At 39.2% G+C, this 17739-nt stretch overlaps 1 protein-coding gene across 14 annotated transcripts in view; it reads right to left on the reverse strand.

The window, feature by feature from the left end:
- Positions 1-17739, reverse strand: part of PPP2R2B (protein phosphatase 2 regulatory subunit Bbeta) — a 439907-nt gene that overhangs the window by 230039 nt on the left and 192129 nt on the right. For 6 of the 14 annotated variants that reach the window (XM_038530535.1, XM_038530536.1, XM_038530539.1 and 3 more), the window contains one exon: positions 13374-13458. The exons of the other annotated variants lie outside the window; for them this stretch is intronic. In XM_038530535.1, coding sequence (XP_038386463.1) covers positions 13374-13410 — 37 coding nt within the window. In that variant the 5' untranslated portion in view covers positions 13411-13458. The remainder of the gene's footprint in view (positions 1-13373; positions 13459-17739) is intronic. 14 annotated transcript variants of the gene reach the window in all.

A 17739-nucleotide genomic window follows, 5' to 3' on the forward strand; every position in this document is an offset into this window, starting at 1 on the left:
GAATCCTTGATCAGGAGAAGAAACAAGATGGACAAATAAGAAACAAGAAGAAATTTGAGTGGCCAATATGCTATTTTATATGCATTAAATTCTGAACTTGAGTCTTTAATATAGAGATTCAGAAAAGATCGACATAGTGAGGATTTTTGGGAAAAAAGTAACATTTGAGCTGAGACTTTTAAAGAGTAAGGGAAATTATTCAAAATCTTCTACCCTCTTTTTGAAGACAGAATGCACCAAAACTCAAAGCAGCATCTACTTACAATAATGCCTTCTGTTCTTGAATCCCTATTGCTGTCAACTCTATAATTATTCACTAGTACAAATTCTACCTGGGTTCTATCTCATCCAAAAGACAACATAAACTACTCCTCAGAGAAAGAGAATTGGTTTAGATACCACTACAGGGTTTTTAAAGGAGCTAGTAATGAAGAGGTTTGATGTTAGAAAGCTTTTAAAATTATAAATCCTGTTTGGACTGGACAAGCTTCACAGATGAGCCTTCTGTGATAGTATTTCATCCCTATTCGCTAACCATATCATTCTGAAGCTATAACAACCATACTCCATCCTTGGCACAGAAGACAACATTCTCCCCCCTTAATGTACTGCACAGTAACGCCTCAGTTACAGTCTGCACATTTGTTCACCTCAACTTTCTTCAATCTTGTGAAATACTTGATCAGCCATTGAGGATGAATGTAATGGGAACCTAGGACTTCTCTGAAATTACATGGTCTATTTTATGTTTGTGGCTTTCTTGGCAATTTTTCCCTATGTAGAAGATTCTTACTATTCATCAAATTCTCCAAGGGTTTCATGAGTCTTCCTAACCCACACTTCCACCAAAAAGTTTAAGAACCTGTATTTTAAATCTAGGATGAAATTTCTATTTATACCATGTCCCAATGGCTATATTCCAACCATAAACTCAAAGAAAAAAATGACACACTTGAATATTTCACTGTTTTTTTTTCTGTGTTAAAACAACCAAGTACTAATTGTTGGAAGGTCTGACTCCTAGACTTTCAACTGGTAAATTAGATTAAAATAAGTTTTAAGTGCAGGTTTTTTTTCCCCATCCTTTAAAAAAAAAGATTTAATTTATTTATTCATAAGAGACACACAGAGAGAGGCAGAGACATAGGCAGAGAGAAAAGCAGGCTCCCTATGGGAAGCCTGATGTGGAACTCGATCCCAGGACCCCCAGATCATGACCTGAGTCAAAGGCAGACACTCAAACACTGAGCCATCCAGGCACCCGGTTTTTTTCCCATCCTAATACTTAAAAATTATCCAGGTATCAGGCTCTATAAATAGTGATCAACTGGGGTCTTAATAGGAACATTTTTTATTAGCTATCTAATTACACTTGGTAGTCTGCTGAGCACTATCCTAGGAGAAGTACATAAACCCATTACTTGGGACCTTGCAATCAAATTGTTTTATCAATAAGGAAGATTATAAAACTATCCCACCCTCTCTTCCTCCAGCAGTGACACAATAAAGAAATTAGGTTTTAAACAGTCCCAAGGGAAATAAATTCCCAATGAGCTCAAATCCTGTTTTATACATTCCTAAAAGAATGGTCTTAACAGGGTGTAAGATCACAAAAGTCATTGCTGTTCTCTCAGGAGAGAAAAAGTACAAGTTAGAAAATATAATCCCCCCTCCACTTTGGCTGCAACTAACCAGGGGACTCTCTACTTCTCAAAGCCTCAGCTTGTTCTTCTATAATTTGGAGTTAATTCTGCTTGCTTCATCTATTTTGCAGCTATCATGACCATGAGATAATGATTTCAAAATTATATTGAAATATGTATTTTCAGACAAATAAAAGGTCAACTTCTTTCCTCGCCTTCTTGGATATTTTTCCTTCTCCACACATACAAATGTTGGATGTCATTATGGATTTGCAGCCATTTGTTTCAGGAATAGCCAATCACTTATCTGGAAATCCGAAACTACAGGCAGAGTAGAAGACCTATATACCTAGCTCCGCTCTGTGCAATCTAATTTTTAGGAAAAAAAAATTAACATGCCATTCAGAAAACACGCTGGATGCTGAAAAATACGAATCCATTGCAAAGAAGAGCTCAACAAAGCCAGCTGGGTTTAGCACCTACATATCTTTCCTTTTATTATTTTGCCTCTATAGATCATTATACAGGCTCCACAGAACTTTCACATACCTTATTCCATCTTTCATTAATAACATCGTGAGATGTATAGAACTAACTTTATTCCATCTTTCAAGTGACTGAATTTTTACCTTTAGTCTACAGAGTGATCTGAAATTAAGGCAGTCTTCAAAATTAAAGTCTTAGAAGTGCCTGCCTGGGTGGTGCTGTCGGTTAAGCCTCTGACTCTTGGTTTTAGTTCAGGTCACGATCTTAGAGTCATGAGATGGAGCCCTGCATCGGGCTCCACACTTAGCATGGAGTCTACTTAAAATTCTCTCTGCCCCTCCCCTCCCTCTCCTTTTGCCCCTTTCCCTCATGCTCTTTTTCTCTGTCTCTAAAATAAATAAATCTTTAAAACTAAAGATTTTAGGGCACTTAGATTAATATTTCAACTACCATGGCTCAAAAAGTTCCAGACACCTGATCTCTACAGACTTGTCTCCTACCACTATCCCCTTCCTTTACTAACCTTCAGCCATACTCTTTTTTAAAAACATTCTTTCCACATGCTGCAACCCTCAGGGCCCTTGCACATGCCATTTCCTCAACTTGATCTACTCTTGCCCCAGTTTTGTGTGTGGCTGACTCATTTTCATCTTTATTTCCCAGTTTATATGAACTCAACTGAGATTATGTAAAGCCATCCCACGATGGTTATCCAGTATCTCTGTCTATCATTGCTTTCATCACAGATAATTTACAATAACTTCATTTACTGGGTTTTGTTTTATTTTGCAAGTCTCTTCCACCAACTTGTAAGCTCCATGAAGGATAGGCACCATGAGGGTGGGAGTCAACTCACAATTAAAACACCAGATGGTATACCATTGCCAGTGCTTATAGAGTAGGTATCGCACTACCATATATACTGGGCACTCAGTAAAAACTTGTTGAGGGAAAGTAAAGAGGCAATTTGAATATGTATACTAAAGTCTGTTGGCATGCACATGTATTAAAACAGAAATGTTATTTTAAAAATATTTCTCCAGCTAGTGTAAAGCCAAAAACAATTTCTGAGTATGATTTTGGAAGCCCTAGACCTGAGTTGTCCAATACAATAGCCATGAGCCACATGTGGCTATTGCACATTTGAAATGAGGCTATTCTTAATTGAGTGTGCCTTAAGTATTAAATACACACCAAGCTTGCACAATGTAAATGTATATTCTTACAGAATGTAAGAAAAATATAAAATCTGATTTATAATTTTTATTCATAATTTTCATCTCCATTACATGAATTTTTCAATGGATTAAAATTAATTTTACCTATTTTTAATGTAGCCACTAGAAAATTAAATTACATGTGATTTGTGTTATATTTTTAATTTTTATTTATTTATTTATTTATTTATTTATTTATTTATTTATTTATTTATTTATTTAGAGAAGGAGAGAGAAAGAAAGAAAGAGAAAAGAGAGAGGTGGGAGGAGGGACAGAGAGAATCCAAAGCAGTGGTCTCCACTCAGAGCATGAAGCCTGACGGGGGCCTCATACTCACAACCTCGAGATCATGTCCTGAGCTGAAATCAAGTCAGATGCTCAACCAACTGAACCACCCAAGTGCCCCTGTAGTATATTTCTGTTGGATGATCCTGGTGTAGAGCATTCTAGTTAATGTGATTGTTATGTGCTTATCCTTTTTAAAATTTTGAACTCTCTATAGTGGTATACAATGCATATATATGTAGTAGTCTTGAAATCAATGCCTTAAATTCATAATATCACCCTATAGCTTTTTAAATCTTATGCAGGTTATCAGGAAATTACAGGTATTACACACTATGATATTTCTGACTTCTAGGCAGAAAGAGATCTTTACAAAATTATATGGTCAGTATTTGTCCTCTTGTTAGCCTTCTTATCTTTTAACTTTACTTCCAGAGTCACCACCACAACCTAGGCCACCATGATCTCTCACCTATATGGGTGAATTCACTTCCTAACTGGTCGTCCACCTCCAATGCATTTTTTTCAAGCAAAGCGAGAGTGACTGTTCTAGAGTACAAGTCTTATATTGATCCCAGGATAAAAGTCCAAATCCTTACTTCAGCCTCCAGTTCCAGACATAATGCTGGCCCTGCTTACCTCTCCTCTTCCTCCTTCTTAAACTTCATATTTCAGCCATTCTGAAATCTTTAAAGTTCTGGAAAGGTATCATACTTCCTTTGGCTTGGGAACCTTTGCTTCTTCTTCTAGAGCCCACAAGCATCACCCACCTTCCTTTTATCTGGTCGGCTCTTATTCTGTTCTCAGTTTAGGGTCAGAGAAGGCCACTGTGTAGGATTATGAGGAGAGCATCTGTTGGCCTCCAGGAACCTTTCTCTTGCTGCCACCACTGCCACCATCACCACCACCACTACTGATAGAGAGCTTATAATATGCTAGGCATGTGCTAAGCACTCTGATTTCCCATTGAGTCTTCACCACAAACCTGTGAGAAGACAGCAGCAGCTTACATGTATCTTACACGGTATGCCAGGACTTGTCCTCAGTTCTTCACATACATGATCCCAGACCCCAGGACAATACTCAGAATTAGGTACTATTATTATCCTGTTTACTGATGAGGAACTAATGCCCAGATAGGTTTAGTCCATCACTCAGCTTCTTAATGGGAGCTTGAGCTCCTGTAGCTTGACCTCACAGCCTGTACTGAGTCATGGCAGGTGTTTTTCACCATTTTAGAGAAGATGAAACAGAAGATCAGAAAGGTTAAGTAACCTGCCCAAAGTGGTCGAGTTAGGATTTGAAAAACCAGTTAGAACCCCCATTATGTTTCTTTCAATGACCCTAAACATCCTCCCAATAGGTCTTACAATTGCCTACCAGCTTGTTTGATGATAAGCTTGTTCTTTAATTTTTAAAAGTAGTTTTAGGTTTATAGAAAAAGTGAACAGATAGCACAGGGAATTCTCATATATATCCTGCTGACTTTCCCCTATTATAAACATCTTCTGTTAGTATGGTACCTTTGTTATAATTAATGGATCACAAGTGTTTTAACTGAAATTCATAGTTTAATTCATATTTCCTCAGTTTTTACCTAATGTCCTTCTGTTTTAGAATCCCTTCTAGGATACCACATTACACAGTTGTTGGGTCTCCTTAGGCCCGTCTTTTGTGGCAGTTTCTCGGATTTTCCTTGCCTTTGGTGACCTTGACAATGTTGAAGAACATGGTCAGGAATATTGTAGGAGGCCTCTATGTGCTTCTCTCATAAATGAAGATCAGAGGTAAGGCCATTTTCATTACATCACATCATGGCCACCTACTATCAACCTGACTTAAGACTATTCACGTGGACCTTCACCACCCAGCTAAAGTAGTATTTGTCACGTTTCTGGTCTCCAAGTTTACTCTTCCTGACCCCCCTTTCCAATATGCACTCTTTTGATAGATGCCTCTATATGCAGCCCACACTCGGGGAGAAATGGAGAGCTACGCCCACTTGCTATGCTCCTTGAGGCTGAGGCATCTATATAATTTTACTTGGTGTTCTGATTAGATTTTTTTCTGTCCTTTATTAATTTATTCAATTATTTATTGATATCAGTATGGAGCCATGGATATTTACTATGTACTTTGGTTTGGTTTCTATTCCAATACTAGTATTTCTTCTTTTTTTTTTCCTAAATTATTCTGTTTGAGACAGTGGCTCCTTTGTCTCTTAGACATACTCCTAATGTCCCCTTTGACATATTCCCACCAACGTATTTTTATTCAAGAACCTCCTTACATTTTGGCACTATAAAAGGCTCCAGCCTCATCTTGTAGATTTCCTTCCCCAGTCCTAGAATCAGACATTTCTGGAAGGATTCCCAGTTCCTTTCACTGGACAATGGTTTTAGAAATAAAGATGTAAGTGCTAGTTGTACCTGTTGCTACTAGGGTGTCATTTTTTAGGCTCTCTCAAATGACAAAGAAATATGTATATGTACATAAGTCCATGCATATACACATACTTAAAAATATCTCTACATGTAATCATGTGTATCTACAGAAAGTTAAACATGAGCTTTCCCTTATATGTCCAACTCTAATTCATCACCACATAGGATCATCAGCTTATCCTTGTTCCAACAGTCAGGAATGACTGTAAGGATCTTAAAGGCAACAGCAGTACCTTAACTCATCGCTATACCCCAAGTCTAGTGCTTGGCAAAAGTAATGTACATGTGGACTTGTAGTTCCAATAATTTTAATTCTGGAAGGAAATACAGATAAATTTGTAAACATTACCAAATACAGATTTCAAAGACTACAATCACAACAATTTATTAGGGCAACAGTATAAGAGGGTGCACTAACAAAGGTCTGATTTAAGTGTGTTTATTCAACTCTGTGAAGGGAAAATGACAGCAATACATCTAAGCTATACAAAAAGGATTCAGGCTTCCTTGAAAAGGATTCAAGTGGCATAAAATGGTTTGTTTCTCCACAGCAATTTACATTTATTAAAATAGATAATAAGCATAATCATTGTCAAAATAGAGCTTCCACCCTGTATAATGTCTTAATATATTCTCGAAGTTCCTGACAAATAGGCACAAAGCCATGGCAGATTAGACTCTAAGTGGAGGATCACTCTAATAGCACAGCAGAAAAACCAATCTCACACTTCTAGGAAGGAAAATAAGACCTGAGAACAGCCTTTGAAGGCGAAGGGTAAAGTACAAAGGGAAAGGTGCTAAAGTGGTGCATCAGCTGGAAGGGGAACTGGGCTCTAATGTGACACTCTGCATTAATGATGCTAATTTATGTCTGGGTAAGTGTGTGTGCATGACACAGAGGAAATTTGAAGAGGTCTATATTATACCACAGTGGAGCTCATCTTCAATCTCTTGGAAGGGTACGTGCTTTACACTGGAACTGCCTCACATGGGCATATATTATGTAGATTCTGTGTCAGTTTCATACGCACAAATCACTTGTCTCCTTAAATCTATTCTGGAGCATTTCCAATCTGTTCTTTACACTGCAGCCAGAATGATCTTTTTGAAAAACAAATGTGATCGCTGCTCCCCATCTTCCCAACATTTAAACATTTTAACACTTCCCTTTATTCCTGTGATAAAAAAAAAAAAAAAAAAAAAGTCCTCTTATACCCTCAAGGCCCAGCAAGATGAGGCTTCTGCCTAATGCCAATCCTGTGGGAACTCAAGTCATATGGGGGCATCTTTCCCTTTCCTGGACACACTCCTTCTGTGCTACTACTGTAGGGCCCTAGTTGATGCAGTTCTCTTGCCTGAGTCCTGCCTCTTGCTCCTCTCAAAGCAGCTATCACCTGTCAAGGCTATAGGATTTAGTCCTATACCTATCTGGGTCCAAAAGTCTTTTACACACTCTCATAGCACCACAAACTCTCCCTTTAGAGTGCCTATCATAGTTATGAGTGAACATTTCATCTGTTGTTCTGGATTAATGTATTTCCCCATAGGGCCTGTTACTCCATATCCCTGGCACCTAACCCCATGCCTGGCACACAAGAAGTATCCAGGAAGTGTCTCTTCTTGAATAAAACAAATGAAAAATGACCACTCCATCTACCCACGCTATTGTTAGGGCTTTCCTGAATGTGAAGGCTCCTCTTGAGATTCTAAAGAGTAGGTCATCACACTAGAAGTTTGATAGGTCGCCCTTGTAATGAGTACAGGAAATATCACTGTTAGGCTTTGGTGGTTTCCACAGAAACAGGAGGTCCCTTTTATCATATGAGTTATTAGTGCAATGAAATGGAAGTTTATGGGATCCCTGGGTGGCGCAGCGGTTTGGCGCCTGCCTTTGGCCCAGGGCGCGATCCTGGAGACCCGGGATCGAATCCCACATCAGGCTCCCGGTGCATGGAGCCTGCTTCTCCCTCTGCCTATGTCTCTGTGCCTCTCTCTCTCTCTCTCTGTGACTATCATAAATAAATAAAAATTTAAAAAAAAAAAAAGAAAAAAAAAAAGAAATGGAAGTTTATTAATGCATTGTATGCACTGTATGGAAGTGGACAAAGAGGGTGTAAAAAAGCCAGAAAAAGTCAGCTGTGGTGCTGATTATTTACTAATCCTAATACATAAGATGATTTTTATCAAGTAATTTTGCTTTATTTCACAATATCCCAAATGCTGCTATTAGTTTTCAAACTCTAATCATTGTGCCTGAATTTCACTCAACAAATATTTACTGAAAAAAAAAATTTACTGAGCATATTTATTACACGCCAGTCACTGTGCGAGGCCGTGGGATACAAGCTGCGCAAGAGACCCAAGGTGCCTTCTAAGCAGAGGACATAGACAACATGCACTGATAGTCATTTCAGATTAGCAAATGACTAAGCCTAATAAGGAAATAAGTCATGTTCCATGTGAGTAAGATCATTTCCACTGTTTCAGCATGCTTTTAAGTGATCCAAATGCCTCACCAGTGTAACCTGTATCATTATTGCTCTGCGATATCAAGTAGATCACAGAATTTTCACCTGACAAAGGATTAGAGGTTCTTATGTTTTAACCTCAAGGTCTCCCATAAGGATTTAAATGTATTTAGTCCCTCTGTTTAAATAAATGACTAAGGAAAACACAAGGTATATTTTTTCTAAGGAGTCACTATCCCTCCAAGTCTCTATTGTCAGTTTTGATGTACCCCCAAGGATCACAGTGCATTATTCTTTACAATGCTTATCTCAACAGAATATGTTTCATGGAAGAATATTTTTCATTTTGTTTTAGTGATAAGTAGTTTAAGAAGCAGTAGCACAGAAATCTTAAAGACATCTATGGGGAGATAGTAAAGTTCACAAAGACTAAGTCAAGACTCTCTTCATAACCATTAGAAGAAACCTTAAGACCTAGGACAGTAGTGGCAGTATAACTGGCCCTCAACAATTATGGGTTAGATGTTGCTGAATGAATGATAATACTTTGAGAAAATTAGATAGTTGAAGCATGGGACTATAGTAGAGAGGAAAGAGGAAATCTAATATTGAAGCAGTTAGCTTATCAAGAGCCACAGAGAAAGGACACCAAAAACCATATCCTTTTTGCCCCCATTTGACAAAGACCATAGATTCATGAATGGTTGGTCAGGAAGCTGGGAAAAATCTCAGAAACGGATGAACAGCAGCTCAGAGGAGCCACAGCTCAAGACTAATGCTCTAGCCTATCGTCTTCAACAAAGAACAATCAGCAGACTGATAAATTCTTCTGTTCACGCTCCTGAACAAATAAACTAATTGCATCTTTGTTTTTAACCTAACAAATCATAGCTTGATTACAGGTCATTAGTGACCATTAATACATGAAACTGTTTGCATTTCACTGGTGTATCTGAATTACGCAGTCTTGCCTTGCACACCAGCTCAATCAAGCTTCCAAAGGGAAACCCCGTTATCAGGCCTCAAGTGGGACTAAAAACAAACTAACAATTAGCCTCTGCAATTGAACTGTGATGCAGAAGAATCCATTAGTTTGGTTCATTGTTGAACTAGCTATTCCCTTTGTAGTGGAGACATGCTCTTTGGGCCCAGAGAGGTGGCCCAACCACCTCTATGAACATTTTCAATTATTCCCAGTGACTGCTAGTGTATTGGTGAGCCACACGAACCTCCTTGTGTGATACTAGTACAGGCAGTCCTCAATTCCTCACATGATGGCTGATTAGAGGTGCAGATATGGGCCCAGAGCACAAGGGAGACTGTCCAAAATATTAAGGGACAGGAACAGAGACTGTTTGGCAAAGCATGGAGGCAGGGTAGGGAATACATATACGTATACACAGACATGTCAACTGGGTAGTCCAGAAATTCAAAAAATCCAGTTGAGGGTTTGGATTACCCATATTAGAAGCCAAGACTCAAAAAGAATCCGACCATTGCCAAGCCTCCATTTCATTTTGTGCTGAGCAGTCACAGAGGGGCAGGGAGTGAATAACAGAGATTAACAATCTCAGAAATATTTGAGGACTTTGTAACATAGCAATTGCCATTTGGAAGCAAATCCATGGTCCATCTTATATAATGTTCTGTTGCTTCAAAAAAACGTCCCCTGGGGAATGCCATGTTTGACTATTAACATGCTGAGGCCATACGATTAGAGGAATTGCTAATAAGGCAGGGGAAGGCAGCCCATACATTGCTGAAGCCATTTTTACTTTTTTATTCTAGGCTAGCTGCAGAGCATATGACTCATGCCTCAGCTCAACATGTGCAAAGACAGCTTAGAGTTCCATGCAGTTTAAAAATCTCTTTCAAATGAGTTATCCTGCTCATCTTTATTTATATCAGCCCCTGAAAAAGTCAGATTATTAATAACACAGTAATGGTGGAAAACGCAAGCTCTAGAGTCAACTTCTGTTTGCAAGTCAGGTCTTTTCCACTTACTAGCAAGGTGACCTTCAGTAAATTACTTAGCTTTTCTCAGCTTCACTTTTCTCATCTGTAAAACAGAGATAATGATGGTACCTACATTCAGAAGGTGACTGTCAAACTCTAGTAGGTAATGAACACACAGAAAGTGCTTAGCGTATTTAAACATAGTACATAATAGGTGCTGAATAAATATTAGCTGCTATCGTTTCCCTCTTTGTCTTCCTCTATGACCACAACCAGCACCCACCATGGCCACCAACTCAGCTACCACTATCATCACCACCATCTCCCAAAGGAAGGTAAAGAAACTAAGTCTTCCAGACAGACTTTTTCCTAAAGTCCCTGAACTACTGAAGGACTCAGGTAGGATGAAGCCATTGTCTCTTCTGACCATACCATTCTCTCTACCTGGAAACTTTTCATTCTTCCTCCCTCTCTTTATCCTTCAGGCCTCAGCTGAGCTATCTCTTTCTTTACAAGCCCGCCTCTGAGCCCTCGCACATCATCTCACGGCCCCTGTGCGTCCTAATCACAGAATTTTTCATCCTGCTTTGTCCTGTGTCCCCTACTGATGCATGAGTTCCTTAAGGGAAGAGACCGGCTCTGAACACTACACCTCGGCATTCCAGTACAAAGCACAGCACTAGGCAGATAAATACTTAGTAAATGAAAGGCTGACGGCACACTCCTTTCACACCACTCTGCTGCTACATGGAACAGTAGGATTTCTCGCTGGAGCACCATTCAGGAAGACAGAAGAGAGTCCTCCCTGGCTTTTTGCCTTACGAGCTATTAAATAATCTTAGCCTCACGATGAAAACTCAAAGCAATCTTAACCGAATTTTAATGGATTCCATTTCCAAAGAAAGTAGCGTAACTTGTGAAAATAATGTCTCGAAGTGATGCTTACATTATGTTAACACACGCACATTCTTTCATTTTATACCTCACACTTAATCACAGAGTTATGCACAATGCTTAGTTACCAATCCCTCAGCATTTTGAAAAGGGCACCGTCTTTGTACTTGGAAAGGATTTTTCAGAAACAGTTGGACTTGATAAGGTGCAACGAAAAGCATTCTTCCTCACAACAAGCTCTCAAAATTCTGACTCTGAACTCTTTCCCACTTGCCACTTGTGTGCCTTTGGAAATTTCGAGTCTGACATGACACAGGTCAGAAAAACATGACCAAATAACAAAGTGCACCAATCCTCCCCCCTCCCCTCCCTCTTAGAGGAGGCAGGGCTGGCATAAAGGTTGGCAACTTCAGGGAAACCCATTCCAAGTCCATCTAGTCTTATCTCATTAAGGCAGCAACTTATGCCAAACCAAATGAAACGCATACCCCCAATCAAAACCACATTAGAACACACTGAAAAGGTTACCTGGCTGGTAGGAATGAAAGGTACACTACATTATAAGAGATGTAAACTCTTTATTAAAATAGATCAGACAGAAAAATGTGGAGTTTTTCTATTGCAAGGAAAGAGCTAGACCCCACCCCCCAACACAAACACCCCAAGGTATTTTTTGAAAACAAGGCCTGCCTTTTTTTCTTAAATAAAAAAGCACATGAAGAAATATAGGCTATGTGGATCCTATATAAATGTATAAAGCAAAGGGTGCATAATTGCCTTGGGACACCAAAGCCTGACTCACCCATACCCATTACTTGATAGAGAATATACAGGAACATGTATCCATATCCATAAATACGTACACCTACTCTTTGTTTCCTTCTCCTTTTAAGTCTTTGACCACGTTTTTCGTTTTATTTTCTTAGAGTACGTATTTGTCTGAAAACTCTTCTTCCCCCCCCCCCACACCTTTTCTTAAAAGAAACTTCTAGGGGATCCCTGGGTGGCTCAGCGGTTTAGTGCCTGCCTTCAGCCCAGGGCGTGATCCTGGAGTCCCGGGATCGAGTCCCACATCGGGCTCCCTGCATGAAGCCTGCTTCTCCCGCTGCCTGTGTCTCTGCCTCGCTCTCTCTCTCTCTCTCTCTCTCTGTCTCTCATGAATAAATAAATAAAATCTTAAAAAATAAATAAATAAAAGAAACTTCTGAGGTGTTACTCCTCAATCTGACTCAGAGTTTTTATCTATCTCCATTACAAACTTCCACCTCAGGGGAGAATTCTCTAAGGATTCTTTTTCTCAAATAAAAATTAGAGTTCTTTGGTACCAAGTATTATTGCCCAGGGCCCCCATACAGTGGAGGCCAATTGTGGAGGCTGTGAAGCTCAACAGTCTCACTACATAGTTTCAAGAAGGGAGTAAAACAAAGCTAGCAGAAGCCTTCATGCTACTTCATTCCAATCAGGTGGGAAGGGCCTCCACGCATTTAATATGGTTTAGAAGTTACTGTTTTTTCTACATAGTAATTTCCAGATTTCATTCCTAATTCAAAAAATTGCCATTTGGTAAGGCCCTTCATTCTTCATTGTACACAGTAAGAAGCTCTTGTCTGTTTCTTCGCCTCCTGACCCAATGCTTTTACTCTGTTAGAGCAGTTAATACATCTGTCTAATTTTCTAGCCTATTCTACATATACCTTGCTAGCATTTATACGGTAGGATCTACTCTTACAGAGCCTTGCCTCTCTCCTGGTTAGCTTTATAACCAGTCATTATTTGTTATCGCTGTGTACCAACACATTTCATCAAAACACATTCTGAAAACACTAAGTCAAACAGTGCCTATTATCTACATGTTCTTTCTAAAATGTGAATTAATTGATTTGAGTCCCCCAGAGCAACTTTAAAGCAAGTGGAACTATTCAACACTTCCATATTGCTATTTTATTAAGAATAGTAGGTATAAATAATAATACTAATACCTTTATTTCCATAGGTGCTTTCATCTGGATAATTCATGCTTCATTATTGTGCCACTATTCTCTGTCTTGGTTTCTCCCTTGGCTCCTGTGACAAACATGGGGTTCAGATCCAGACTCCAGGAGGTAGTGATGCTTCAATTTTTGGTAACATACAGGTGCATTACACACTCCCCAAGCGCCCCCTCCCCCCATAGCCTCTTGGTAGGAGGTTGCTCCTTGTCTAGCAAAATCCAGGCTAATACAGTAAAATAGCCAACACTATAAAACCTCTCTGTGCTTCAGCCTCAACTGGAAGTGGGCTGCCTTCACGTTTTGGAGAGCAGGGATTCTCAAAGTGTTGCTTCCAACCAGCAACAGGGACTTTACCTAGGACTCCACTAGAAAGCAAATTTTCGGGCTCTCTCCCACTCCTATTTAATTAGAGTCTCTGGGAGGAACCTAGCAATTTTTATTTAACCAACACTTCAGGTGGTTCAAATAAACATTAAGATTGAAAACAGTGGCCAGAAGACTTGTACGAAGTTTTCAGGAGCCTGGGGGCTTTTAGGGGAGTGACCTTCATGTAGTTAAACAGGGATCAAGAGTGCAAGGATACAAAGCTATTGAGGTAAGGCTTCACAGTCTAGGGCTAGGAGCAATGGGTAAAAATACAGACTGCTCTGGTACACATAACTTTTAAGCAACTACAAATATTCAGAAACAGGAATGGGTCACTTCACTGATTAGAAAAGCCTCTCTTTCCCTTAAAGTGTCCAGAGGTATTGGGATTATACTCTAGAAGAATCAATGAATAAGGCAATACAAGTAGTACTAAAAATAAAGCTACAGGATTAAAAACAACAACAACAAAATTAAGCCTTAATAAGAAGCTTCAACATACCACTAATATAGAAAGGGAGGTTTATAATTTATTTATTATCATTATTTTTTTAATATCTCAAAGCTATTACCTTTAAAAACTATCCTACTGATGTTGCATAGAGTAGATAATGGATTTTCATTTCCTAATGTTTTATTTCATATTCAGAAAAGGGCAGCAGTTGGCCTAGACTCTCACAAGATTCCATATATTATTATATGAGATTATATTTATTTTAAAAAGATCAGTGTTTTGATCTGATACTGGATCATAGATTAAGGTTAGGGCATTATTTCTCCTCTGTTTTGTAATGAAAACAACCATCTTTTGGCACTAATGATTTTGTTTAGGATCTAGATAGATGAACTAATATTAATGAAAACACAACCCAACATTATGTAGCAGCTACAACACACTTGATACTGAGTACATCACATACACTGTTGTATTTAATAGTCACAGCAATCTTAGGAAATTCAGCTTTCTTATCTGTATTGTTACAGAGGAGGCACCTGTGTTTAGCAAGGCTGAACTTGCTCAAGGTCACAGAGCTAGCAAGTGGTGAAGCCAGAATACAAACCTGGTGTTCTCCAGAGTCAGTGTTGTTAACCCGTTAAATTTATTTTCTTTCTTTTTTTTTTTTAAGATTTTATTTATTTATTCACGATAGACAGAGAGAGAGAGAGAGAGAGAGAGAGAGAGAGAGAGAGAGGCAGACACAGGCAGAGGGAGAAGCAGGCTCCACGCAGGGAGCCCGATGCGGGACTCGATTCCGGGTCTCCAGGACCGCGCCCTGCGCCAAAGGCAGGTGCCAAACTGCTGCGCCACCCAGGGATCCCTTAAATTCATTTTCTTAGTAGAATCCTTAGTAGGATTCTAGGGATTTGGTGGGCAGAAAGAATGTATCCGGTGCAAATAATACGACCAGTTAGGTCTTCTAGAAATACTAAAGAGAACCAAACAACTACTTAACTGATGTTTCATCTATGCCAGGTACTGAGCTACCCACTGTACAACTATTTCACTTAATGCTTACAACAACCATAGAAGTAGTTACTAGCATTATCCTGATTTTACATATGAGCAATTAGAGGTAGATGATTTAAGTAGTAAGCCTCTTTTCTTTATAAAGAATTCATTGCTCACATATTTAAATGGAAATGAAGCAAAAGAAATATACAACATGTTAGAATCATTCAGTAAATGTAGCTTCACTACCCTTATATTATGTTTCCAGGGAAAAGAATGGTGTTAGTGATAATGCATCCATTCTTTCTTATCTATTTTTTGCTTTAAATGGCAGATACTTGTGAGTTAGATATTTGGGTGCCATATGCAGTCACGAAGCTGAACCAAGTCTATTGCCTTCTCCACATCTTCATACATGTTAAACTCTAGTTCTCTAAGGCTTGCACCAAAGGCAGTGGCCAGAAGTATGGCCTCAAGACCCTTCCATTTGGAATAGTAACAATGAATGACCTTAGAAATGCAATATACCCCACACCCAATGCCCAACAAAGGACATGCCAAGTTGCTCCACCCAAAGAACCTTGTGCTAAGGATGTAGGTAGCCAATATCTTGCAGAGAGAGTCAGCAAAAATGAACATTTTTTCCCCAAGACTGCAAAACTTCATCCAGTTGAGAGTTCAGTAAAAGTTGATTCTGTTTCTAACATCATGAGAAAAGCTCTGTTTTAGGGATCAGATCTCTGCACCTCTGTCTTGTCTCCACCACAAACCAGCTATGTGATCATGGGCAAATTGATTAACTCTACTAGATTTCAGTTTTCACAATGAGGAAATAAGAAACTCATTCACCAATTTTTTTGTGCAGAGTAGTAAGAGCTGTGAAAATACTTTGTAAAAATATAAATCCCCTTCACAAGTTTAAGATGGCATTATTTTATGTAACTCTTTCCTTGCCTAAGATTTGGCAATAACCAGTAACCTGGTTAAACCAAGTTGGTTTACCCATAGACTTGATTGATTGATTGATTGATTGATTGATGTTTTTAAAATATTTTTTTTAAGATTTTATTTATTTATTCATGAGAGACACACACAGAGAGAGGTAGACACAGGCAGAGGGAGAAGCAGGGAGCCTGATGTGGGACTCGATCCCAGGACTCCGGAATCATGCCCCAGGCCGAAGGCAGGCCCTAAACCGCTAAGCCACCCAGGGATCTCCTATTGATAGATTTTACTTATTTATTTGACAGAGAGAGCACAAGTAGGGAGAGCCGCAGGCAGGGGGAAAGGCAGAAGCAAGCTTCCCGCTGAGCAAGGACCCCCCCAATGTGGGTCCCATCCTGGGACCTGGGGATCTGGACCTGAGCAGAAGGCAGGGGCCTAACCAACTGAGCCACCCAAGGGCCCCTACCTACAGACTAGTTTAAAAGACAAGATGAAGAGGGATCATTTAAACTTGATAGTTATCAGCTGTACCATAAATATCTGTGGAACTGTTTGCTCAGTTGTTATGGTTAAGAGGGATTCATTTCCATTGGCCTTTCTTCCCTGTAAGCTTGGCAAGTCCACAGATCAGTGAACATCAGTATGAAATAGCCTGAGAAACCTTTCCATCCTTTTTGGATTATCACTAAACCACTGTCACTTACAGCACACAGACACTCTCAGTAGCTCAAAGGGAGACGCAGGAGATCCTGCCAAAGATGCCTTTGGATTCCTATTCAGATTTCAAGGTGCCGACTTACTCTCCCTTGCATGTCTACATTAGAGAGTAGAATTTGGCTTCTATGTAGATTAGTTGGGACAGCAGTGAAAGGGGATAGTGTGAAGGACGTTTTTATACAAGGAGAACAAAAAAGAAATTCCATCTGGAGTTAAATGTGAAGAGATGAATCAAAGATAGTAATGTAGCACTATTGACTATTTTTATAGTCTTAGCAGGAGGATTCAACCTAGACACTGGAGCAAAGAGGCAAAAATCAAGGAAACAATTTCTTTGGTGCTTTTACATTTATCTTGGACTCTGGTTTCCCCTCAAGTTATCTGACAGATTAAAATGGCTTTGTGATGTGACACCTTCATGCTATTTTCCTATTTTAGTTTTTTTCTTAAAATATTTTGTAGGTCAACACAAATGGGTAAAATTAAAGTAAATGATAATAAGTTTACATTTTCCTTGGGCCTGTACTTGGAAAGGCATATTCCTTCTTACAAGTCACTAGTGTGGGACTATGAAGCTGGTTGATTTATCACTTAAACTCTGGCTCTAGATCACCTTATCAAATTTACTTTCAGGACACCAAAAGCAAAGGTAGTGGAGTTTGTTTAGATGGTGATCTATGGCTGAGAAGGAAACCAAAGCTTCTCAGACGTAAAACATGCCATAATCCTCCAAAGCCAAGATCATTTCATGGGTGGAATTTGGTATTTTCAGGCCTAAATTTATCTGATAAAATAAACCTACCATGTTCCATCACTAGCAGCCACATTGCAATACACTCTACACTTGACCAACTGCCCCCATATGCAGATCTCTCC

This window comes from Canis lupus, chromosome 2, assembly GCF_011100685.1.
Source record: "Canis lupus familiaris isolate Mischka breed German Shepherd chromosome 2, alternate assembly UU_Cfam_GSD_1.0, whole genome shotgun sequence".
Taxonomy (NCBI): Eukaryota; Metazoa; Chordata; class Mammalia; order Carnivora; family Canidae; genus Canis; species Canis lupus.